This window comes from Erithacus rubecula, assembly GCF_903797595.1.
Source record: "Erithacus rubecula genome assembly, chromosome: 2".
NCBI lineage: Eukaryota > Metazoa > Chordata > Aves > Passeriformes > Muscicapidae > Erithacus > Erithacus rubecula.
The window spans coordinates 61,835,477-61,861,904 of NC_136685.1; the positions used below are offsets into that span (position 1 = coordinate 61,835,477).

The following is a 26,428-nucleotide window of genomic DNA, read 5'->3' on the forward strand; positions in this document are numbered from 1 at the left end:
TATATCCAAAAACAGACTGCAGAAGTTTCAACATTATTTCCCTTTCCAAATAATTTTGAATTCCCCAGATATTCACTCTTGGAGTGCAAATAATCTGAAATTTTGGGGCATCTTTTCTTCATATGAAGTATTATTTCTAATGTCAAATGATCTTTTCCTCTGCCGGGTGCTATACCATATAAAGTTAGCACAGCTTTTGGCTATATGCTAGTTATTCCTACTAGTTTCCTTCTCTGCGAAGTAATGTTTTTGGTAATTACCAAGCTTTCAAGCATTCTTGGCAAGTAAATTGCAGGTGAATGCAAGAAACTGACGTATTTACTTAACATAGAGGGATAGATTTCCGAGTGCAGCACTTGAGAAGCGTGAGGCTGATCCTGCTCAAAGCGGCCATAAACCTTTCAGTGAGCTTGAAGCCGTTCGGGAGCAGAGAGCGAGGCAGGTCCAGGCGGCGGATAACAGCAGACGGCGAAGGCTAATGATTACTCAGTCCTGACACTGCTCTCAACTCACTGCAAACACTCGAAGCATTTACTCCTGACAAGCTAGAGTATGTGTGCCATTAAAAACAAACACGAAAAGCAGTAAATGATAAAAATCCCTTTGGCAGGACCGGGTTCAGCGCACAGGAAGGACCTGCCTTCTTGCAAACACAAGCTCCTTCACTTGAGCCCCAAGCACCTCTGGAGGCTCCGGGGCGAGGCAGGGCCCCCCTCCTTTCAGCGCCGGGGAGGCGCAGCCTGACCCGCAGATTTGAAGTGCGACCGTGGGCTCGTGTTAGGGGGAAGGATATTGCAAAATAAAGCCCCGCAGGAGACGGCAGGAAAGGGCCGCCCTCGGTGCTCTCCAGCAGCCGGCACTGCCGTCCCTTCCCGGGGCGCCCCGAGGATCGGGGGTGGCCGGCCGGGACTTCCCAAGGGGAGCGGCGCTCTTCCAGGCTGACAAGCCGGTGAGGACACGACGTGACCGCCCTTCCCCGAGAACTCCCACTCGGGACGCGGCCGGAACGCAGAGCAGGGGGGCGGAAAAGGTTATTTCTGCCCGGAGGTGGGGCCGGAGGAGGTGCCCGGTGCTGGGACCGCCCCAGCCCGCGCTGCCAGCGGCTCCGCAGCTGTCGCTCGGCTGGAGCTGGGGCGCAGGAGAGCGATCCCACAAGTGGTTCCTGCCCGCGGCCGTGGAATTTCGCCCAAGGAGCGAAGCGGCCGGAGGAAGAGCGGGGTGTCGGGGGTGGCAGGAGAAGGAGGCCGGGCTGCCGGGGGTCGGCGCGCCGGGAAGTCCCTGCAGGTGCGGGGGAGAAGGGAGCGGCGCGTCATGGTGCCGCTGGCGGGCACGGAGGGAGGCTGTGCTCGCCTCCCCGTCTCCGTCAGCCTTCGCTAGCGCCCGAGTGGGAATCCCTCGCTTCAGCCCATCCGTCTCTCCCCTCCAGCAGCTCAGCGGCACCGCTCCGGGGCGGACGGCGCATTATGGCATCCGCCTAACCCCGACCAGCGCAACAGAGCCCGGGGCTGCTCCTTGTCCGCCGGGATGAGCGACAGCAGCGAGGGGATGGTCAGCCTGCCGGTGCCCGGCCCGCCCGGCGGCGGGACCCCGTGCGAGGAGGTGCTCGGCAGGAGAGCCCCCGGGGCCGACGCCGGCGCCCGCAGCCTCCCGCCCGACTTGGCCGCGCCGCCCGCCGCTCTCTGGGCTGAGGACGCGGCCGCCGCCGCCTGCCCGAGCACCGCGGCGCGGGCCAAGGGTGGCGGCCGGCGGACCGCGGTCACCTACGTGATCAACGAGGCGAGCCAGGGGCCGCTGCTGGCGGCGGAGAGCGGCGCCCTGCAGAGCCTGCGGGAGGCGTGCGAGGCGGTGGGGGCCGCGCTGGAGACCCTGCACTTCGGCAAGCTGGACTTCGGCGAGACAGCGGTGCTGGACCGCTTCTACAACGCAGGTGAGAAGGGCTGCCCGGCCGGGGCTGACCATCGCCCGGCGGGACCGGCTCGGCCGGGCTCGCCGTCACCGCCCCGGGTTCACCGCGGGGCGGCGGGAGCAGCTCCGGCTGCCGGCTGCTCCGGGGCCGAGCCCCGGTGCCCCGCGGGCCCGGCTGCGGTGACACCCCCCGCGTGGCCACCGCGGTACCTGGGGAGGCAAAAGTGCCCCAGAGCCGCTCCTGTCCCCCGCGCTAATGAAAAAGAAACTCTTATGTCAGCAAGCTGCTGTGAATCAGCGCTTGTGGCTGCTACCAGCGGGTTAAATGTTCCCCGGCTGTTTTCTCTCCGTGTCCTAACAGAGTGCAGGGATGCAAACTCGCATGAGTGCGGGCTGGAGTAAACAGGAGCAGCGGGGCCACGGGAGCTTTGAAGAGCAAATTTGACACCAGACGTGTCGGGACAATTTCTTAGTGCTGACACGGTGTCTGCTACGTTGTGGTTGCAAGTTTGTGCTTTTGATATTGGTTGCATGAAATACACGCGATGGGTGCGCTTGAACAAAGGGCTGCGCGCACCGATCGAATTGGTTGGCAGGAGTATCCAGGGCTGCATCCTCTCGCCCCAGTTTGCCAGCTGCACGGTGACAAAAGTACAGCACCCTCATTTGAAGGTGTAGTGGCCTGAGCTTCTGTGTTATGATGTACTTGGCCCCGTTTGTAAAGATAATAACTAAAACTTTCCCCCATCTATTTATCTTACTGACAGATACATGGTGTGAATGTAGAATAAAAAATACCCCTGCTTGCTAGATTTCCATACAACTAAGGTTATAGTACTGAATTAATGGCTTTTTACTTAAAAAAAAAAAAAAAATCAGAAGCGGGAAACTGACCTGACCTGCAATTTTAAGGTTATTGTGTGATGTGGCTTTGGTGTATATGAAATACATGCTAAAAAGAACCATTTAACATGTTTTGTGAGATACTGCAGTTTCCCCCTCCCCTGGGGAGGGGTCAAGAAAAAAGGAAAGAAAACACAAACAAACAAACACCTCCTGGCAGCATTGTAACCAGTTCTCACAAAAGACTTCAACACAGGCATGCATATGCCTGCCATCTCTTTGAAATTTTGTAAGCTTTGCCTGTGGACTGCTGCTTTCAGTTCGGTGAGGTGTGCGATTCTTAATTGTGCCCTTGTGGCTTATTCCTTTTGCTCCATGCAGAGCTATTCCCTTAAAAATAGCAGTTCTCAGAAGTCAGAGGAGCTGTCCTCACAGGTGGAAATAGAAGACCATAGAGTTTCTTTATAGACCTTATATTCTCTGCATTCAGCTCAGAGAGGTTTCAAGTGCTCTGATATCTCTTCATTCCAGGGCAGGTGAAACCTGAGAGTCTCTTGGTTCTGTTGTGGAAGCTGTTGCATAGTGAGGCTCAGGAAGTTGAATTATCCCTGATGTTTTTGTGCCTCTTACACTCATTAATTTTTAGACTCTGAGCTATTCAATACGCAGGGTCTTGATAATTCATGGACACTTTTCTTGTAATGGGAGATTTGATTTGAAGTGGGCCCCTTTTAGTTCTGGCAGTAGGCGTCTGGCTTATACTGCTACATAACTGCACACTTATGTAATATAATTTGCTTATTTCAATGGCTTTTCAGCAAACTGTAAATGTGAAGACATTACTTTTACTTTCGTCCTGTTTGGCTGGAATTTAATGGAACTGTTGCAAACCATAAAATAGTACTTTGTCATTCTGCTTTAGCAGTAAAGTCCATAAACATGCAAAGAACTAGGAGAGTTGATCACCTCCAGTGCCTGGACTGAAAAGAGCTAGATGTGGAAATTTGCATCTACCCTACATGTACTCTGTACTGTCAGGGCTGACCAGTGATATACCAGCTGCAATCTCAAAAACTGTGTTATGCTGCTGATCTTAGGTCTAGAAGGATCTGTGGATTTTCACACTTGTTTCTAATTTATCCCTGTTGCACTTTCTATACTCTTCCTCTTTTTAAAGCATTAGTTGTTCTCCAGAAGCTTTAATATAGTGAAAACATCTCTCTCAGAGTGGGAACAATATTAAGGAGTAGAAGCTGTATAGTAGAAGAATGCAAATAGGCAACAGAGCAGGGAACAAAACAGCCATGGAGGGTGTAGCTTTTGCAGAGATTTTTTTTAACTGCTTTAACAGGGTGGTGGGACAGAGCATTTGTAGATGACCTAAACTTCTCTCTTATCCTTCTTGTCCTCTTTTGCTGTGTGCTTTCAGTGATCAAAGGTGATATTAGTAATAATAATAATAAAATCTGCACACTATGTAATTAAAAAAAAGTATATGAAAATAGCACAGCATGACTAAATATGAAATAAAAAATTCAGCAGTGAAAGTGTTTTCCAATGACATAATAGTTCAGTGGTCATATTCAGGGTATGAACTCCTCCTGGATTCGTTGTAAAGGCCAGCTAAGTTACAAGAGTAAGGAATAGTGTGATTTCATGAAGGTTTGGAAAATCAAACTTACAGCTGTATTTGTATGAAACAAAACATTAAACCTCTCAAACTCATAATGCATGTAAATTAACTGTGATTTATGAGGCTAGACCTACACTATAACCTATCTGTATATCATTAAGGCTTCCCTTTTTCATGTCTTATTTTTTGCTTTGTATAACATAGTCTGAAGTCTTGGTGATTTCTGATGTATGTTTGCTTCATGCCTTTCACTGCTTCAAAGATAACTTGAAGGAGCATTAACTAAAATATCTTGGATGAAAATACTCATCATCCGCTCTAAATGTAGATTAGCCTACTAATAATCTCCTGCCAGCTTCAGTCAACTATGGCCCTTAAATGCTGAGATGTAATTAGCAGTGCATATTTAGTGAGTAGGTGTCAGCTATGTATAATTGAACTGTGCGTGCACCAAATATTAAGGATGAGCCTAGTCTAGCATTTCTGATTGCATTTTTTGATACAATTTCTAAACTCCACTTGATTTCAGCAAAAAGCTTTAAAATTGTTCTAAAAAAGCAAATGCCAAATGAGCCCAGTTGAAACAGTTGTAGAAATGTCTGACAAAAACAGAGGCTTCAATATTTAATCACATTTTCTTCTACTTAAAGAGGAAGATGAAGAGAGGAAAATGTAGTTCAATGTCTTGCAAAACTTGGTGTATCTGGATTTAATCAGGTGTCTTAAGGGCTCTTTTCCTTTGGAAAAATGGTAAATAGAGAGCTTTTTTCCCTTTGTTTTTGATTTGTTTGGAGTTTTTTTGTCTTTAGTTATTTAGTTAGCCGGTGCAGGTGAATTACAGGTATGTCCTAAATTCAGCTTAATTTCTAAACACTTCAGGAATATTCTAAGAGTTCAGCAATTAGAGATATGCCAAAACGTGTCTGAGATCATTCTACAGTGCAGTAGATAATCATGGTATTTTTCAAGTCACTGAAACCATTGATATTTGTAATTAAATGGTATTTTCTCTACATTTTAATTATTAGATCTCCATATCCTTTAATTGGTCAGCTTGTTTTGGAAGCAGCCATAAGCAAGTATGAAGTACTTAGAGTTTGTTTGGCTTAGGTAAGCATTCTACTTTTTCCCCCATCTTTTTTTGGCAGTTGAAATTAGAATATTTTTATTTCTGAGCAGATCTTTACACAGTCACTTTGCATTACATAAGGACTCACTGTACAGAGTGTTTGAGTAAAACAAAATGGATAGAAGTATGGTAAAAGGAAAAGTCTCACATGAATCAGTAACATGAATGAAGTCAGCTCTTCATGGGAGGGAGGGGGAGGTGCTCTAAGTCAAGCTAATTTCTTCACAAATGTTTTTAGAATTAGACAGGGATGTGTATGGTAATTTACTAGATGCATAGTTTTTTGGGCATTCTGACTTTTAAATATAGTCTCAGAGAGACTGGTGAAAGATAAGAAAGATGACACAGTTACTGAGGTGAATATGGCATTTCTAATCTGTGCAGTCACTTGTTTTAGGTTGGTTTTCAGGATAAGCACCTTGACTGATGTGTTTTTCTTATAAACTGTCTTTCTAACTTTAATGTTTTCTTATAATGGGGTATTTCAATTTCATAAGCTTCTTATGTTCAAGTTTCATCCATCAATGACCCTTAGGATATATAGCATTTTCTGCTATCTACTATTGTGTGAGGCTATTGAGATAATTCTCCAGAATAGCAATGATCAACTAAAATACTGTTCATCAAATGAGAGATGATAAAATAGGTTTAATATCTTATCTTTATTTCTGGAATTCAGCATTATTGCTTTCAGAATTCATGCAGGCTTGGGTTTGAGATTGGCATATTGGCTTGCTGGGCTTAGAAACATAGTGTGCCATGTTCTTGGGAAAACTGTCGATATAAAAAATGACAAAAAGTTCAGGCAACTAGTACAGTCACTTGTGGGAAGGTGAACTTTACTTCAAAGATGTTCTACACCTAAGTTGTTTCTGCAGAACATTTGCAGGTTGTGCATTTAGAAACATTTACATGCACGCAGAAATGCAGTAAAGCAGTACCAGGGCTCAACAGCATTCTTGTGGTTTCTTCCTCTAAATGTGATAAATTCTAGGATGCTATTTTTATCAAGTGGGATTTATGCCTTTATATAAGTTTCCTCAAGTTTGTGAGCATGGCACACTAATGCAGACTTTCCTCCTAAACCCAATGGAGGTCTTATTGTATTCCAAACTGATGTTCTCGATTCTAGGAGTTGATGTAAATATTTTCTGTGGTAAAATGCAGCACGTATCCTACCATATTAGTTGTTTGCAGGAGCAAAATAAATCTCTAGCAACCAGAGTGATCACAAGTTTTATTCTACTCCACATGGTCTTTCAGAACAGTTAAGTGGTTTTCAGCACCTTTTTCTTGGTGCCTGCTGACTAATGTTTTTTCCTTTCACTGGCAGAATTTTGTCAACCACTGAAATACTGCACATACTTGCTGTGATTATGCAGCACTTACATTCACATCTTATTTTACTTCTTTTTGACACCCCCCCATTCCCCAGATGCTACTGTAGCCCCATTACTGTTTCTATAGCATCATGACTGAAGAATCAAATTATAGTTCTTATTAGTGTATCAGGAAAAATTATCATGCTGCATTACTCTTGTCCGATTTCAGAGCCCAGGACAAGTAATAAAAAAACTAAAAGGAAGCTTAGTCCCACTGTCAGTGGAAATCATGTTGAAAAATTCTGTATTTCTGTAGTGATGATGCAAGGGATGATTTGAAGCAAGAGATGCCAAGTAAGTTAGTAATGGTGTGCAGACTTGAGCTGATGGCTGTCTTGAGAGTATGACTATAATCATGTCAGGAATGTGAAGTATTATGAGTACAGAATTTTTGTGTCAGAATGCATAGCACATATTGTAATGTGTTTAGGTAGGGTGGGTTGAAAGCTGTTTTTGATTCTGTGTATTGATTCCAGACTGTCTTAGAAAGCAGCATTAGAAACCTAAGCCAAATGCATGGCATGTTTTTTGACAAGAGTATTTAATTCTAAAGCACCTGTCATCTACATCTACAACAAAAATTATGAGTCTGGAAAAAAATCTGTAATCATGATACAAAGTTTGTGTGTTCACAGTGCTAGTGGAGAATTGAATTTATGAAGAAATAGTGGGATTTGAAACAATATGTTCACAAATATTTCCATTGCTGGACTAGCTGTAAATTTTTATAACTACATTCCAATATTGGTACTGTATTGCACTACTCTCATCAGGCTACTTGTCAATATGTGACTGGAAAACTAATATTCCATCAGTTTCTATCTGAAGGAGGAGGAGCACAGCAGATACACCCACTCCATGTATGTAGGCTGTGAGACCTGGGTTTTCTTTCAGGCTCTGTCACTGGCCTGTCACAGCAGTTTGTAGCTTTACTGTGCAGAAAGAGCTTCCTTGGGCCTCTCCCACAGCTGAGAGGCTTGTGCAGCATGTGCCATGTGTGTGAATTACCAGCCATGTCTGTAATATAAATAGCATTAAGGGTATGATCCTGCAGTGTTTATTTACTGAAGTGTTATCAGTGAGACAGCTGACTTGAGAGTCCACATGAAGGCTTTTGCTGGGTGATTTAGAAGTTACTAGAAGTTAGGTTTTTGAAATGGTACTTTCTCTTTTTCACTTGAGTACATCAGGGTGATAGAATTAGTTTAGAAATACCATGGTATTTGAAGTGGTGGGAGGAGAGCAGGTTATGAAATTGTTAGGGTCACTTAAAATACAGTAAACATGTGAAACTCGTGAGGCATCTGTATGAGCAGACATGATCTAAGTATATTCCCCACTGGAGAAAATGCTGAATGGAACTAGATGAATGCTTTTTGAGAAATGCAGAAGAAAGCTTGTGACTGATTTTTCTGCAGTTTGCATTTCTGTAGCTCGGAACAGGATGTGTCATAAAGAAATTACTCTTAAATTGCTGCAGTCATGATAATAATTTGGCTTCTCTTTTTAGTAGCTTTCCAAAGTAAAGAAGCACAATACAAAAACTGTAAATGTAGCGATTGATAACAGCTGAAATAAGTTGTGTTAAAACCTAAAGGTTCAAGTGAAAAGTAGAAAAGACCTTATATAGATGCTTTAGCACCATTGTCCTCAGTAAATTTCAGCCCGTGTTACATCTTAAATAAAATTAAGATAAGCAAGTTAAAATTTCAGTTTTAGGGCAGTTTGTTTTCTCTTGTCTCTGTTTACAACAGCTAAGTTTTGAGTGTATTCTGTGGTGCTGATCTTTTAAAACTTGTTCCTCTCTTTTCTCAGTGCTTTTGGAGCAGTCTGTTTTTGGAACTGCTGTATTTGCATGCATAGGTAACCTGCAAGTTTATTTGTAAATTAAATCCAAAGGAATGAAAAAACCTCAGTGGCTCTGTAGTGACAGAGATTTTCCAAGTCTGTGTTTAATAAAATGGAAGTTATTGCTGGGATTCACATCTTTCACTGTAGGCTTCCTGCTCTAGATTGTCCCCAAACATCCACTGTCCACAGTAGTCTCCTATTGTTTCTTCAGTGTGGCTTCTCTGGGGGTTTATATGCAGCAGTACAGACACACTCAAAGTACAGCATTTAGAGTTGGAGTGATATAAACATCTGTAGCAGTCAGCAAAGTCATACCACAGACCCTGTGTGTGTGACAGATGAAAAAAGAATCTGTTTTGACAATAGGGGGGATTTTCTGGTAATTGCTGAAGGGTAGGTTTCTGTAAGAAGTTTGTGCTTGTTTATGTTCCAAGAGAGCACGAACCTCAGACTGAGCTTGACATACAAGCACAGGCTGCTTTTTTTGGTTTATATTACTTTTTTCCTCTGAGACCAAATTTATGCCTTGAGTGATGCAGATATAATATTTCAGTTATGAAGGGCTGCTGATCAACTATTAACAACAGCATGCCAGAGTTGAATTCTCTTCTGAATCGTGTCTGCCTTTATTCATGAACATTGGGATGAGTTTAAATGCAGCATGGGGCTTAAAGATTTCCCACAGTCTGAATCATTTGAAGCCAGTGGGAATCAGTGCTCTTTCAAATCCCACAAGAAATGTATGTTTTGATTTAAGAGCTAGACACCCTTGCGAAAATTTGGCTCTGCATTTCTCCCTTACTGTAATAAAGTAAATGAGTTGCTCTGGGACTTGCTTGCTGATTGTATCAGTAGGTGTCTCTTGCAAAGAGTGCACTCTGGGTGAGTAAGCAGCTGGTACTTTCAGTGGTGAAGGCAGTTTTTCAGTGGTATCTCTAGAGAAGAGTTATCTGCACTTCTTGCAGAATTTATCTGGTTTTCTTTCCCTTCACACAATACTTTTCTGATACAGTTTTAATGCTGGTTTCATGACAGTCTTTCTGGCTTATTGGGGACCTATAGACTGAAACCTGCAGTCTGTGAACTGTGAAGATGGGGGTTAAACTTCTGGCAGAAGTCTATTCTGTGGTGTGCATAAGTCACCTGACTGTAGCACAGGAAGCCCTGGATATGACCAAGGAAGACTCAATGATGTACCAGGAGCTGTACCACTGTAGGAATTCATTTATGGTTCTGAAGTGGGGTCCTTCCTGCTTGGCATTAATTTATTCAGTTATCTTGACACAGAAAGTGCTTTGTTTAACTCCACCATAGAGGCACACCCATAAGATTAAATGCTCCTGCTATCACTGCTTTACCTTCAATATGAGTTTTGCAGCTACACATACTTTTTAAAGTATGATAGTACTGGCTTTTCTCTATAGAAGAATGTATCTGAAGGGATGCACACTAGATGTATGGCATAATTTTGTGTTTTATTGATTTATTACTGCTTTTCAATACAATATATTAGATACGGTTTCTTGCCCTTCCTCCAGGAACCTTATAGCTGATCTGAGTGAAAATGGTTTGACTTTAAAATGAATGTATGCATGCTGACTACTGGTTATGCTTTTAATAATCTAGCATGATGATGAAAGCCAGGTTTTTAGCTGTGTGCTGCATCCTGTCTTCACTCACTCCTTGCAGCTCTTGCCATCAGTGCAAGGGACATGTGGCTTCTGTGGGGAAGGGCAGAAGCCATGTGCCTCTTGATGGTAACCTTGTCTTCCAGATCACAGTTGGAAATGAGAAGCTTTTGCCAGACAGTTGGTATGAAGAACAAAGAATCCCTCCAAATCTCTTTAGGAGTAGAATTTTGTCTGTTCTGAACATCATCACTTAGGTCAAGTGCAAAAGGCTGAGTGACACCATCCTGATCATTTTCACAAGAAGTGATTGTTACTTGTGTAAATAAGGTGAAGTCCTGTGTATTTATGTTCTGTTTCCCTGAGATCAGTTTCAGGTTTTGTTTTCTGCAGAGCTGAACTTCACTGTTACTTCATATGAAAATAAATATACTTCCTTTGATATTTGGAGTCCTTCACTGTGTAGTCTCTTACAAGGGTTTCCAGTGACTTTGCAAATCATGCAAGTTGCTGTGCACAAACTATTTTCTTTTGGATATTATGTTGAAACTTATTTTAGGTGGTAAAATTTCCTGATTAAATCATTCCATACTTGCATATTATTTCAATTTTGGGACTCTGAGAACTCTAATTTCCATAACTACTTTTATGATTGCATGTTAAGTAAAAGAGGAACAGAATTTCTTAGGGGCTGGGGTTTTTTTGGTTTGGTTTTTTTTGGTTTGGGTTTTATTTTTTATTTTGTTTTGATACTGTGCTTGGTTGTTCTAGTTTCCTTTTGTGTCTTTCAGGGTTCTTATTATTTTGGGAATTTTCCTCATTTATTAACCAGGAGCAACAACTCTATGTATAGTGAATGTGACACATATGAAACATGGCAGACATTGCAAGGCAAGCCAGAAAAAAAAAGTAGCCCTTCCAAAATATCCTGTCCAGCTATATAGTTATATTATATGACACCAATGCTATTAACTTTGGGGAAGTGCTGAAGTTTTTCAGCAATGCCCAGTTCTTGTCTGGTCTGAGAGGTCATTTTATTTCCTAACTTTACATCAGAGTGAACAGAGGTGTTTTTTTTTTCCTTCTACTTCCTGCCAAAGGCCAAGGGCAGCATGTGGGTACCCTGACTTACTACAGTATAGAAGGCCACCTCCAGTGGTGAAGTGTGAACTTCCCATGGCTCTGCTTAGTCCCTGTCTGTAGCTGGAAAATACTTAATCAACCTCTCAGCATGAGAAAGGAAGCCCTTTGGCCTTCCAAATAGAGCCGGGGACTCAGCTGGATGTTTAGTTCTGGACAAGCCTGTTAGACTGGAGCCTATATGGGCAGCACTGTCCAGAGCTGAGACTGTGACACAGCCCAACCCAGCCCAGCTGTGCTAGCAGCTTTTTGCTGGACCAGTCTCAGGGTGTAGTGCAGAATGTTCTGTTTGTGGATGAGAAGTGTCTCAGGCTGGATTTAGCAGCCACTCAAAGAGCTTGTATTGAAGATTTACTCAAATATACTTATTTCATTGAGGCTTAATAACACCAGAAGTTTGTGGTGGTCACCAAGTGTGAAGTGGATTTAACATGGTTTAAATACTTCAAAACATTTGGGTGTATTTCACAATTCTGAGGTACATGGAGAAAGTCTTAAAAGTATGTGTTTTAAAAGCATTCCACAAAAGAAACAAGAAAATGAGGATTCTTGCCACTAATTCTGTTACCAAAAACCATGATTTTCCTTTTCCAGCTGATGCAAGAAGGCCAAAATGCAATAAAAGCACTGGGAAAATGGACTGAATTAAAGCAAGAGCTTTTGCAGCAAGCCCTGCCAAATGGGTGTGAACTGGAAAATTTCCAGTTCATTTTGTTGCTTAACTGCTTGCATTTTGGTCTCTGTTCTGCAGCATCCCAGAACTGTCTCTGCTTTGAATGATCAGTGTGTTGACAACCTGATACTTGTCTCTGTATCTTCTCTGTTCAAGTATTTAATAGTATTTAAAGCTTCAGTTGAGAAATTTTCTGGTAGGCAGGCTTACCAAATCTTAGTGAATTTCAGTTTATGCTGTGCCTGATTGCTAACTGGCAGTCTTCAAGATTTAATTAAGTTCATAAGAAATTATATATTCTTTATACATTATGTATTGAAAATACTGATTCACTGACACAGAACTGGGGTTGTTCAACACAGCACAGAGAAGGCAAGACATCATGGAGACCTCATTGCAGCCCTTCAGTACCTCAAGGGGTCTTATAAAAAGGATGGGTTTTTTATATGGGCAGATGGTGACAGGAAAAGGGGGAATGGTTTTCAATGGAAAGGTTAAAACTGGTTTTCTAAATGAAAGAGGGCAGGTTTCGTGTAGATGTTAAGAAGGTGGTGAAGCACTGGAACAGATTACCCAAAGGTTGTGGATGCCTCATCCCTGGAAGTGTTCAAGGCCACTTTGGATGGGCCCTGAGAAACCTGATCTAGTGAGTGGCATCCCTGCCCAAGGCAGTAGGGTTGGAATTAGGTGAGCTTTGATGTCCCTTCCAACCCAAACCATTCTATGATTCTGTGATTTACAGCAATAGTAATGTCAAGTACTTCTGCAGTAGAAGTGTCTCAGACTTCTAACACTGAAAGGCCTAGTTGACATGGCACATTTTCAAATGATCTTCAGTGCCAATAAATAAAGTAAGATGATAGTTAGTGCAATATGCATATCAGTATCAAAAAAGAGAATGACCCTCCTGCTAAGTGTATACTGCTGTCTCTCTCTAGCTGCAGTGCTAAGTAGGGTAAGAGGATCATAAAATCAATTCTTCTGTGCACTTCTCTCATTAAGTAGAACTGCTGGAATAGTTGAGTATATTGTATATTTGAGAGGCAGTCCCACAGCAGCTTAAGTGGAGGAGAAACTGGACTAGCATGCTTCTCCCTGGTGCTGCTTTCGGTGCTCAGAGAGTGACACGATGAGGTCATCATGGAGCTGGCCTGATTGCTAACTCACTCCTTTACTTCCTTTTGGTTAGCTTTCTGTTGAGTAAGTTCTGTGAGCTGAGCACTCATGCCATGGGGCAGACCAAAAGCAGGACTGCAGCAACCTATGTTGAGATTGTCTAAAGGTGTGGTTTCATGTTATTCTTGATCTTGTCTCCTTGTGGGTTGCCTCATATCCTTTCCTCTTCTGGTCAGGGTGGTGGTATTTCATGCTGGCTGTGCCAGCTGTTAGTGTTTTTAGTCTGATGTTTTTCAGATACTTTCAGTCTACAGGAAGCTTTGAAAACATTCTCTGAGTTTTGCAGTGTATTACAACAAAATCTTGAGGACTTATCATCTTAGAGTTCAAAGATCATGCCACCTGAATTGAAATTTTGACATCTTTGCTTGCAAATGAGTGCTTGTGGTGTGGTGTCCCCCTCTTAAGGGAAGCAGCTAAGATTCATAGATGCTCATGGTTGAAAGGAATGATGAAAGTCAGAGGTCTGCAAAAGCTTACAAAGTTTCATTAGGTTATATAGTTGCCATGAAAATTGGTATGTTAGCCCCTTGTCTCCCAGTATAAGCAAAAGTAGTGGGTTTTGAATAAAGGGGTAGAGTGAAACAGAGGAGAGAGAGAGAGAGATGGGTTAAGAGGGTGAAAGAGGAGAAAAGTAAGAGAGATCAGCAGTCCTGGCTCCAGCATTGATCCAGCTGATGGTATGGCCAAGGTCCTGGGATGCACATGCACCTGGGCTTTGTGGGGGTAACCTTTTATAGATAAGTTTTCTCTGCCCTGGATATGAGTTTATCACTTTCTATGCAAATTAGTTATCATTCTCAGTCCATTCCTTTAGACCTTTCTGGAAATGGCTCAGAGGGCTTTGGAGATCTTTGGTGGTCTTGATCCCCCCCTATTGTCCATGCCCACTTCTTGACCTCATCCATGCACTGTGTTGTGCTTATCTCCAGGAGCCAGAGCAAGGACTCTTGTCCGGGAAAAGTGCTGCCCTACCTCTGTATGGCCCCTTTCTCCAGCCACATCCTGTTCTTTCTCACAGCAATCCTTGGCTGGCTCCACAGTTATCCGGCTATTGGTGTTTGGAGACATACTCATTAGTGTCCTTATCTTGCAGGCTTCTACACGTGGATAGCAGAGTTCAGTGGCCTGTGCTGTTAAGCTGTTATCAGTTCTAGCATGCTTTTGGTCTGTGCCAATGAGTAGAGCCTCAGTAGCGTTCCCAGTGGCCTGTCTGAAGGGAGCAACCTGAAGCTAGGAGAATTGGAGACTGATGTAAACCATTCCAAGCCACTTGGTCCTGATGCAGAAGTGGGACCTGGGGCGTGTTTAATTGGTCAGCATTGCTATACTGGTTTCCTAGTTTAGGTGTAACAAGTGTATCTCTTTGAAGCTTTTATTCAGAGCTGAGGAAGTACAGTGGCAGTGCAGTATCTATTCAGGAAGATGGGTTAAAGATACTGCATTTGTGAATACACAATTTCAGCAGCTGTCTTAGCTTCCCGATTCACAGTCCTTCTTGAGGGCCTTAAACTGAACGAAGGGCAGTGAGTAACTATTGCAAGTCTTAGGCCTCAGTGGTCATTCAGCAAATAACCTGCTAATATGTGCTGTTTGTTGAAAAAAGAATCTCTCAGATTCACCATATGGAACTATATTCCAAGTACAGCATTTGTGCATCTTTTTCAGCATGGACCATTAGTTTCTTTGTATCTGCAGGAAATGTACAAATTGCCATGACTGAATATGATTTCACCTTCCATTTTAATATATTTGATTTTTCAGTCAAACTCTAGGCCATAACTCAGAGAGAATATCTCAGTTCCTTTTTTTAATAAAAGATATAATATGTTCCAATTATTAATTTCTGCTTAAGTGTAACTGCCCTGCAGTTATATTAAAAAGCCTTCAGTGTGGTAAATGAAGATGGTTGTTTGCAAAAGAAATGAAATTTTAGGAGCTTAATTTCGGCTTATGCTGTTGTAAATCACGTGGTATGTGCTGGCAAAGTTGTTTCCTAGAGGTTGTTGTTTAATTTGCTGGCCTTTATATCCAGGTATTTTTGGATCAATCTGTGTGAAAGAGTGATTACTCTGCTAAAAATGAACGTGTGAGTAGGTGGTGGCTGTTGTCACTTTTCAACCCCCCAGTGTCTCAAGTATTTCTGCATCCTAAGTGTTTCTTTTTCCCTTCTATAGAAGATTAAGAGCCTGAAACATGAGAATTTGTGTTTATATGATACAAACTGAACTAGGTGTCCTACCAGTTGTGTGGGTTATTTAGTTTGTGTAAATCTGAATATCTATTTTGATGGCAAATATTCAGATTTACATCTGTGTAGGTTTCCAATAATTGCTGTAGGGAAAAAAAAATACTCTTTTTTAAGCAAAAATTACTGTTATCTTTACCATTTCAGCACTTCAGGTTGAATGAAGGTTGAAGCCTATGTTGAGTATTGCAGTGAGATCATGTATACTGAGTTGTTTTAAATAATTGGTACTAGAATAGCTGAAATACTAACTGAATTCCAGAAGTTACTAGGAATGAAAACATTTTTACCTGTACATAGAATACAGAAGGAATAGGAATATAAGATTAAGCAAATCCACAATTTTATATACAAATGGTAATTCTGGCCACTTTGGCTCAATTAGCCTATGCCAGTCATCAAACCTTCTCTTGCCCCACTGATTTAGGCACTTGGAATTGATGAATTCATAAGGTTCTTCTATTATGATTTTTTTGTTTCAGTTGTGGGTTAGCTAGGGGGAGGTTTTGCATTCTACTTTGATTTAAAAAATATAAGTAATGGATTAGTTGTAGATTATTTTCTCAAGTAAAATGTATGCTTGTGTTTCTATTTTGTAGTCCTTGTTCTTACTCAAAAATATGATGCAATGTAAGACACTTAAAACCTTATTTGTAGTGCTAGTTCTGCTTCAAAAGTGCTGCTGGTGCAATTTATTTTTTTTTCTATACGTGGAGTTCAGCATTGTCCTAGCTTGGTGAATGTCCATATATAACTACTTCAGAATTGAATTCAACATTTACAGTGCTCCCAAGTGCTTTATCTTGAAGTCTTTTGTCTTGCTTCTGCCAGCTGTGATGCTGGCCATTCCCCTTCATGGGTAATGTATACTTACTCAAGGATTTCATCTATAGAGGCTAAAGCACTTTATGGAGGGAACAGATAGCCATCTCATCATTTTAAGGAGACTGAAACCAGAAGGATGGAGAGTAAATGACTTGCCTGAGGTTTGGCAGTAGAAAGGTAAGAAGAGAACTCAGCTTTCCTGAATGTGAGCTGCTGGCCTGATCAGATGTGCTGCTGTTGTGATCACTGGTGATTTAATATAACTCATTTCTGTGAAGAAGACAAGAGCCTCCATGACAGTTACATAAAATCGGAATTTGAAACACTCTTACACAGTGGTTGGATATTAAATTGTGCTGCACTAATTCTACATTAGTGCTGTAGCCGTATAAAAGTAGCTTTTAGTACCAGAGTAATAGGCTGAGATGGGGTGCCTTTGGAAGTATTGAGCATGTTGAATTAATACAGAGAGTGACAAGCAACAATAATCCAAGGCTGTTCTTTTTGCTGTTGAAGTGATTTGAATGAGAATGGAATCATAGCTATCACAGGCCACCTGGAATAACGATTGTCAAAGCCAAACACTTATCAGGTCTGTTTAATCTCGTTTTGCAACAATTAGCAGCAATCATGTCAAGCGTTAAGGAATTTAACTCAGATGAGTCACATCCGTTTTCTGCTGGAGGATGCAATAGCGAAGTTGCTTGTGAGGCTGGGCAGTCTGTGCTGCCTTAGAGGCAGATGGTGGTGGTGTGAGCAGTAGTATTTTCTGTATTAATTTGCAAATTAGTAGCTGCTTCTCAGGAATTTTGAGTGTGATTTTTCCAGTAACTGAAATACCAAGTTACTATTTATGTGCAAACACGTGGTTATTTTGGTAGAAAACTAGCGTGGGAAGCTTTGTCCTCCTTAATAAGAGTAATTTGCGTATTGCCTCCTCTCCCGTTTCTTTATTGATAATTTCAGTATCAGATACTGACAGTCCTGAGAGGTGAGGGCTAGCTCTGAGATCTGTGCTCCAGTAAGGTAAAGCAAAGAGTCATAGCTCCAACTGTGAAATTAATTTCAAGCTTGGTCTGTGCAAAAAGGAGATGAACTTAGGCGAGGGAAAGCCGCCTGGTTGAATCTGTGTCTGTCTTTTATCCTAGACTTGTAATTGCTGTCCTTGGGAGCTGGTGAGAGGTGAAGTTTACAAAGGGACAGCCCTTCCACACTTTCTTGTACTTGGCAGTAATACTGTAATCTTGTAACTTGTGTGTCTGCAACTGTAGACAAGGCTGCAGTTTTGCTTCTTTCTGCTGGAGATAAACTCCTCGTCCTTGCTGCCTTCTAACAGGGCCCTTTAAATTCTTACAAGTATTTGAGGCTTTTGTGTTACGGGGCAAGATTACCTAAATCTGCGATGTGGACTGCTTTGCAAAGCAGGACACTGATTCCGGCTCCATCATTTGTGAATTGTTGCAATAGAAGAAAATTATAGTTCCATGTGTGGTGTTAGTGACATGTCTGGTTTGATGGAGGGTTGCTTTTTAAAATTTCTGAATACTCCAAACTGCAGTCTCTTCTTTAAATTTAAGACTTTATTTTCTGTGTGAGGTTGATACTTTTTTTGCAGTGTTTTTGGTGGAGCCCAGGGCATCTTTCAAACGAGGTTTAATCAGGTGTGTTTTGTTTACGCTGCACTTCACTTGTGTTGACAGAAGTAAATTGATTTGTGTGGTTGAGTGCTGCATGGGGTTTTTTTCCTGCTAAATTGCAAGGAAGGTTGTGTGCAAATGTTGTACTCGTGATTTACAAATCACTAAGGTCTGACCAAGCCCTGTGAAGGTTGTCCTACCTACTTCCAAATAATGTTTGACTTGAGGAGCTTTAGTAGTAGTGTTACCTGGAAAAAACAGCTTAGTTGTAATTCTACAGATTGCTTTGTTGAAAGAAAGTGATGGTGGTTTCTTTTTTTTGTTGTTTTGTTTTTTAAAGGAAGAGCTGGAAATGGATAAGGGATATGAGGTATGGAAGCAGATACTGATATGTCTTTCTGTTTTTTCAAGAGTTTCTTTGAGGTAGATCATGAGTAGACTTTGTAAGGTGCAGATGAGTAGGAGAAGTAGACAATCTTTTGAATTTAAACAAAAAATATTTAAAACATTGCAATTACAGAATAAATGATAATAAATTAATGTGCTAGCAATAATAAATTCATTGCTATGCTCATAGGAGGGGAACATACATTGCTACCCAGAAATCTGTGAGCAAGGAAACAATTGATAAACTAGTGCTTAAATGGGTTTGTTTTGGAAAATATTGGTCAGTGCAGTCCCTAGACCAATTTTAAAATCAAATTAATAGACAGAGACACAAAATGACTAAATGGTGTAGGGTATGCTTATTTTTTAATCTATTAGGATGTGTAACAGAGGTTAGAGCTGTTGTGAATAAATTACTGGAAACCTCACAGGAGTAATAAACTTTTCAGGAGTCACAAGGAAAGAAAAAACTAGAAGTATAACTTGCTGTATAACTGTGATGTGGCATATCTTTGACACTGCATCTCTGCTCATTGCATTTGAAAAACTGCATTTGGATCTTGGTGGGAGACACAGACAAGGGAAAACCAGATCATCAGAAGCATTTATGGAATTATTTCCGTGCAGATGGAGACTGACTAGATAGGTTCTTTTCAGAAGAACAACAAAGAGAAAGGTGGTGTAATCTAAAATCAAGAATGGAAAGATATAGTAAGGAGTAATAACTAATTTGTAATTTTTGACTTTCTGACTCTTATCTGTAAGCAGCTTTAGAAGCTAGAAGAAGCATTTTTCCATACAAGGACGTACTTAAAGAGCCTTCAAAAGGGCTAACGTTCCTGAGGGATGGGTTTGCTAAGACCTGTTATATATTGTCTACACATGAAATGACTTGGAAACTCTTCAAGCTGTTGCATTTCCAGATGCTTTAGAATGTACCATGTGGTTCTGCAGTTGCTTTTCCTTTTTTGCAAAGATTCATGCACTTTTTAAGAGATTTTTTTTTTTTTTAATCAGAAAACATGGCATGTGACATTCCAAACCCTTCAGGCAATTAGTTTTCTCTGTTCCTTTCTGTTCATGAGAAGACATTGGACACAGCCGTGAAACTGCTACAACGTAGAGATTTTTGTGAGAGAGTGGTGGGAACCAGGAATGATAAATGTATTTTTTTAATTTTTATGAAATTTGGGGTCTGAAGTTCTCAAATGCTGCATTATTTATGAAAAATAGGGTGGCTTTTTAGAATGGAAATATTTACATGTCTAAATAAAGACATTTAACAAATATGCTTGTTTACATCTCTTAGAAAAATTCTGCTTCCAAATTTTCAGAAGCTTAGGAAGATTCCCACTTTTTACAAGCATGCCAGATGCTGTTCATCATCATCTTGAAGTGCTTGTATTTATTTTTCAGTCTGTACTTGCTGCTCATGGATCTTCTAACTTTAAACCATTTTTGGTATCACTGAACTGGAAAACATTAACTCTCATGACTTGAAAATAATGTTATAAGACATACTTGTGCATCTTTGTATTAGAAACACTTCCAGAGTCTTTTCAGTGGCTTAATGGGTGTGGCTCTGGCTTTCTTGAGAAGGCTCTACAGTCTGTCTTAGACATTTAGCTCCACTTAGTGCAGTCCATTTTTCTACTAGAACCTATGAAAAAAGCCGAGCAAGCTTCTTAATAAGAAATTGGCAGGGTTACCTAAAAAGAAGAACAGCTTTCTGATGGCATAAGGACATCCTAAGGAAAATTTCTTCCAGAAAATATGTGCTATTTACTAACAGAATTTTTAAAGTAGTCCACAACAGGTGGCATTGCTAAGAAGATGAAGAAATTGAATTATGCCCTTTGGAAGGAGAACTTTTGTTCAGATGAGGAAACAAGTTAAAAATGTGTAAAAGGGCGTGTAAGCCTTAGTAAGACAGTTTCCAAAAGAGTTTGAGTAATACTTGCTGAAGACTGCTTTTTTTGGTGCATGACTTCTGACTTCAGTTGATATTGGCAGCATTGTAATGGGAGATTATATTGGTATTACATTAGGGCGAATGGTTAAGAATATAAATAAAGAACATATCACTGAGAGTCTTGGGTAAAATCTGGCAGCAGGGAGGAGTTGAAGTGGCTTTTTTGTAGAAGGAAATCACACTCTTCTCATGAGACTGTACTTATGGGTAATCCATTCAAGATAGTATATTGAGGTGTCAAAAAGCTTTTGATGGGATATTTTACCAAATACTCTTAAAGGGACAAAATGACTGGAGATGACATCCTTATAACCCTTAAGTGGACTTTTAAAGGGAGGGAACAGAAAATAAGTTTTGCAATGAAGCAAGGTTGCCACTAGAAAAATAGACTGTAAAAGTTCTGTCCTTTTTTTTTTTTTTTGTGAATTGGGCTCTTCAGAAGTTTCATGGCTGATCTGCAAATTTCTTTCTGGTGAAAAGGATGGTGGTAATGTTTGCTAATGTGCAGGCTTGTCAAAACTTTGAAGAATAGGCAGTAAAAAATTGCAGAAGGTTTTATGATATCAGGCAAATAAGCAGGTAAAGGACAGCTGAAGTCCTGCGTTAACAAATGCAAAGTAACATACATGAGGAAAAGCAGCTCTAATTGTTCACATAATATTGAGCACTAATTTAGTTGTTGATATTTAGCTTTATAGGTAGCTCAACGCTTTTCTGTAAATGTGTCTGGATTAATAAAAAATGTGTTTGTTTAATAAAGCTCAGTCTTTACTTACACCATTCTTACCATCTCTTCCACATTGCCTGCTGTCTTCTGGAGAGAAGAAATACTGAGTTAAACAGAGTTTTGTTCTGATCCCTCCAGATGATGCAATGAAACCCAGACTTTGTTTCTGAAGCTTGGCGGTGGATATGCCTTGACATTTTTGTCATTGTGAGCTGAGCAAAGAAACCAAATATATGATGTGTTAGAAGTGAAAATACTTAGATTTTAGGGGAAAAAAAAAACAAAACTGGAAGACTTCTTAGGTGGAGAAAACTTCAGGTCACTAAGTCGGAAATAAGCAGAACAGGAGAGACAGAAATAAAAAGAACTTTTTATCAGCTTTTTCTCCTGCCCATCCTGCCCTTGAGGTGAATTGTTACTTCCTTCCTAAGTTTTAATGTTCTCTGCAACTTTTCAACTGTAGCAAACTCTACATTTCACTTAGACTTTAGGAAAACTTTCCACCACTCCTGAGACCTGTTTTATTACAAGTTCTTTCTTCTTGGGCAGGCTCAGTCACTTCTCCAGAGGATAAATAATCATTCTTTCATCATGCATCTCAAAGACACATAACATGGAAACATAAACCAAAATAATCACACAAATGCCATCACATCCTCTATTCATCCATCTATCTATCTGTCTATCTGTCCCTCTAGGTTTTTCCTGTTTATGATCCTGTCCAGGCCAAAGGAATGTTTGGTCTTCTTTGAAAAATACTGCAATGATGAAGATCCTCTGAACAAATCTTCTAAATCTAGAACTACTGGCTTTGTTTTCATTGGCTACTTCTGCTGTTGCATCTGTGGATTACTTAAATTTGGTACTAGCCCTGTAATGTGCTTCAGTCTTCGGGTGACCTTCAGTAGTTACCCCATTGAGGTCCAAGTATTTTTTCTGATGAAAGGTTCAGAGTTAAGGTAGTCTTTAGTATTTGGTGTTGTTGGTACTAGGGAGCCTGTTTCACTAGGATTGATACATATGCAGTGAGTCTGAACATACTGAGGTTTTTTTGAATAAATGGCTCTTTGTTTGCTTGTCGTGTTTTAATCTTACCTGAGTTCCTCCCACATACATCAAGCTGAGTGGGTTTTTTGAATTGCTGGGTGTTGGAATCATGTGATAACATTACAATCCTGTTTTGGGCCAAGAGAGAGTGGATTTTTTGAAACCAAGCTTTCTTCTGTTTTCTTTTTCTTCATCAGCCTTTCTATATTGTTTCAGTTGTCTTCAGATCATTGACACAGTAATTTAGGTTTTGATATGGAGTTTGATGTGTTAATTCAATCCTTTATTTTTTGTCATCTCTATCTTCCTATCTCATTCCTTTTCTAACAGCTGTTATAACTTTCTTTGTGTTACCAGTTAGTTTCCATCTTTTGCTGTTTTATTTTGGTAATTGCCTTAAGCTTACCTCCCATCAGTTTTTGATTATGGAACTGGAGGTTCTTTTCCCTTCACATGTTTGAGAAATAGTGCAAACTAAAAGGCCAGAGTTTCACTTGGAGGATCTTGCTTTAGAATACTGTTGTTGTAACAAGAAAAGTAACTTGTTTTTCCTCTCCTCCTTGCTTGGATGATTCTACTTAGTGAAGCATTACATTTGATTTTGTGAGGATGATCTGAGCCAGTTTGCTACAAAAGTTGGCAGGAAATAATTGGTACAAGTTTTACTAAGGAGCACCTCGATGTATTGTGGGACAGGGTGCAATTTCTGTGATGCTCCTGTGTGACAGCAGATCACCACCCATCAGTTAAACTTTTGAGGGAACGCTCTAGGACAATTGTATTTGTAGATTATGAACTTCCTTGGGATTTCCACTTTAAATATATATGGGGACATCTTATATTTGCTCTTGGTCAGCCTGTAACTTAAGTAGTTCTCTCTTACCTTATTTACTAGAAAGAAATCAACAGCTTTTAACGATTTTAAAAGAGGAAAGATTTCTTTTACGTGATTAGCTAGTTTATTTTTGTTATTGAGCAGACTCCTAGAGACCTAAATTGAGTCACATACTCAATTCAGAGTGTCATTTTGGCTATAGATGCCTAATGTAACGAATTCTTGAGCAAGTAGATGTTGCATCAATGTCTATATGAAGGATTAAAATTTACCTACACCCTGAAACAATATGTGACTCTCAAGTAGAAATAAGTAGGTACTCAGTTGCATCCTTGCAAATGTTGTGGTGGCTGATGTCTTCTTTATATAGGACCTAGTGATTGTGTGGGTGGAAAGTGAGATCATCTAACTGATCCAGGAGTCAGCTGATCTGCACACTTACCCCAACCCTCAAAGCAAAGAGAGAGACTGAGGTGTCTCACTGGGTATTGGCCACACTGGATCTGATACAAATGTGAAAGAGGCTTAGAACCACCCCTAACAGTAACAGCTGTTTAATACCAGCATGAGGGCAAAATGGTATTGTTGTATCCAAAGGTAACTTGGTGTTTTTTGGGCAAGCATTAAGTGCTCTAATTGTTTCTAGCTCAACTTTGTGTTATGCAGCATCTGGAAAGGGACCACCCACCAAGCAGCTGGTTTTGTGTTGTATCTGCTGGGATTTTGTGCTCAGAATCTCCCTTTTGAGTAGGTTGCAGGATAGGCTCTGATCTGTACTTCATTGATGCTGGATCTCTGTTTCCATTGCCTAAAAATGAGACTCCTCAAGACAGGATTACTATAAGATTCCTAAGTCATAGTGCTTTTCACATGCTTTTGTCTCAGTGCCCTTAAGTCTATTTTGTGCATCAATTCAAGCCTCTACAAATACCCTGCTTTTCCTCTAGTATATACATACTAAACTTGCCTGTGCCCTTCTCCTTCCCCATATTCAAACTTCAGATGCCCTTATAAAGTTGGGGCTTCTTTTGTTTTGTTGTCTGCTCTCCCAGCAGACTGGCCTGGCTGGACTGGTTTCCTGGGAGGTCAGCCATTCACCTGTGTTTGGGTATTCTCATCTCAGTGGCTCTCATCAATTGTTTCTGCCCTTGGAGCCCTATGATGCACTCTTGACAGGAAATGTCTGGTTCCAGTGCTGTTGACAAGTCTGTGGCACTGTGGCTTGCACGGTTGAACCAGAAATACCAATCTGTACTGACGTGATGGGATTGCCAAAGCAGATTTCCTACCTCATGCAGGCAGTCTCTGGTAAACAGGAAGATGCCTATGCCAAGCACAGAGAATCATGCAGAAGTAGATAAGGATATTCCTTGCTTGTTTCTGAAAGTTTGCCCAATGGTAGGTGTCATCATATCATCATTCTAAGGCTGAATGGAGAGCTGCTACTGCTGTATGAAATAAGTTTGGTGTTCAGACCTGCACTGAAATAAATTTTGCCCTCCTTTCTCTGTTAGAACAGTATCTTACTCTTTTAAGCCTCAAGTGGAAAAGAACACAAAATAACTGGTCTCAGAAGTTGCCGTTATCATCTTTCCTTTTCCCCTGATTGATTGTGGGACGGTGAATGTAAGGCAATGGCCATGTGTTTAATACCAATTAATCAGAAGATGATAGCAAACATAAACATTCATGAGTTGTGTTGCTGTTCTGTTGGTATTCACTGCTTTTCCTAGCTGCACTGTAGTAAGCAGGTAGTATCAAAAAGTAGGGCGTACATGTATGATATCTCAGACTAGTTGTTTAAACATTCTTCTTTGCCCTACTACATTTAGAACAATGAGATGAACTTTGACCATTGCATTTCATTTATCACTGTTTTGGTGACTAAAGGCATGGCTAATAGCCAAGAGCAAAGGGCTCTGTATCCACCAATGGGCACTTACCCTTTTTTGGCCATGTTAACGTGTATACTCTCGAGTTTTTACCATTTCTTAACAAGTTAATTAGTAGAGATTTTACATGTAAGGTTCTCAGTCTTTGCACAGATAGCTTAAAGAGAACTAAGTGGATTTAGATTGCAATAAAGAATGATAGTTTTTAAGATAGTTTTTATCTATGCCAAACTTCACAGAGATGTGTACTTTTCCAGTGCTTCTCAGGCAAAAACTGTCACGTAGGTTGCCTCCAATTTCAACTCACAAATCTGGTTTCCCAAGGTAATAAGATGCCACTTATGACTGCAGTGATACTTTGTTCTCTTGAATGTGTGATGGTGTGTTTCAGGCTTTTGTTGGTGTAGATGTTAGTTAGCCTAATAACAGGCTAGACTGTGACTGTTCAGTAGTTGTTGGTGTGTCTCCAGCTCAGTGTGTGGTTACTCAGCTAATGTGTTCATAGGCAGCTTCATTAGAGGCAGTTTGGCTGCTGTCAGCAGGCAGACAGAGCTTGGGGTGATTTAGCACTGGGAAACTGAACTGCCTGCTGCTGTATTTATGCTGGTTTTGGTACCTAGGCAGAGTAAATGAAGCTCCAGTCTTATGTTTATGATGCACTTTTCTTGTCTATTTAGGCATGCCAGTCATTTAAGGGGATAGGAGAGAAGGTTGTGATTAGACTTAATTTATTTATTTTATAAACTATGAAGAGATAATAATTTACTGCAAGGCTTATTGTAAGACTTTCTAGCTATAATGTCAAAGATGACTAGAAAAGGTAAAGGCTGTTCTATACCTATTTTTCTTTAGTATCAGTAGTCTGTCACCAGGTCTACTTTCATGAGATAAGAGTAAATTTTATCCCTTACTTTGTTCTTGGCACAAAATTGAATTCCACATTCTTGCAGCCTGTGAGGTTGAAAATATTGCAGTTCTTGCACTTTTCTGTCTTTTCTTCCTGTTATGTGCTGTGTGCTTCCATACCCACCCTACTCATTAGTCTGCTGGTGCCTGAACAGACTTTGTTTGCTGCAACACTGAAGGTGTGCAAGAGCATTTGAAGTGAATTGATGTCAGTGAACTGACATTCCTGGTCTTCAGAGTGTTTCATCCTGAGGGCTTAGGCATTGAGAGAGCTGTACTCTGATTCCTGTGCTTGATCAGGCTTTTGCTTGCCTTGAAACTCAAACCATAGATGTTTTGGTAAGGTGGTAGTTCCAGTGTAACTGTAGAGCTGATTCATCCACCTTTGTTGAAATATCATTTTCCCACTTCTGAAGCTGTGTTCTCCAGTGAATAGAAGACTTATCCTCTATGGCATCAGAATGTTTGATTGATTTCATCTGGGGGAAATGACAGAGAGAACCTAATAAAGAGGATTATGGCAGTTTATGTATTGATGACAAAACAGTTCTTTTGGGTTTTGCTAAGTCCTGGCTCTTTCAAACTAGAGAGA

At 40.8% G+C, this 26,428-nt stretch overlaps 1 protein-coding gene across 1 annotated transcript in view; it reads left to right on the forward strand.

Annotated features, from left to right (window-relative positions):
- The first annotated feature begins 1,104 nt into the window (after positions 1 to 1,104).
- MAP3K5 (mitogen-activated protein kinase kinase kinase 5) overlaps positions 1,105 to 26,428 on the forward strand; it is a 95,066-nt gene continuing 69,742 nt past the window's right edge. Inside the window, exon 1 of the mRNA XM_079298392.1 lies at positions 1,105 to 1,927. Within this exon, the coding sequence (XP_079154518.1) occupies positions 1,525 to 1,927 (403 nt within the window). The 5' untranslated portion in view covers positions 1,105 to 1,524. The remainder of the gene's footprint in view (positions 1,928 to 26,428) is intronic.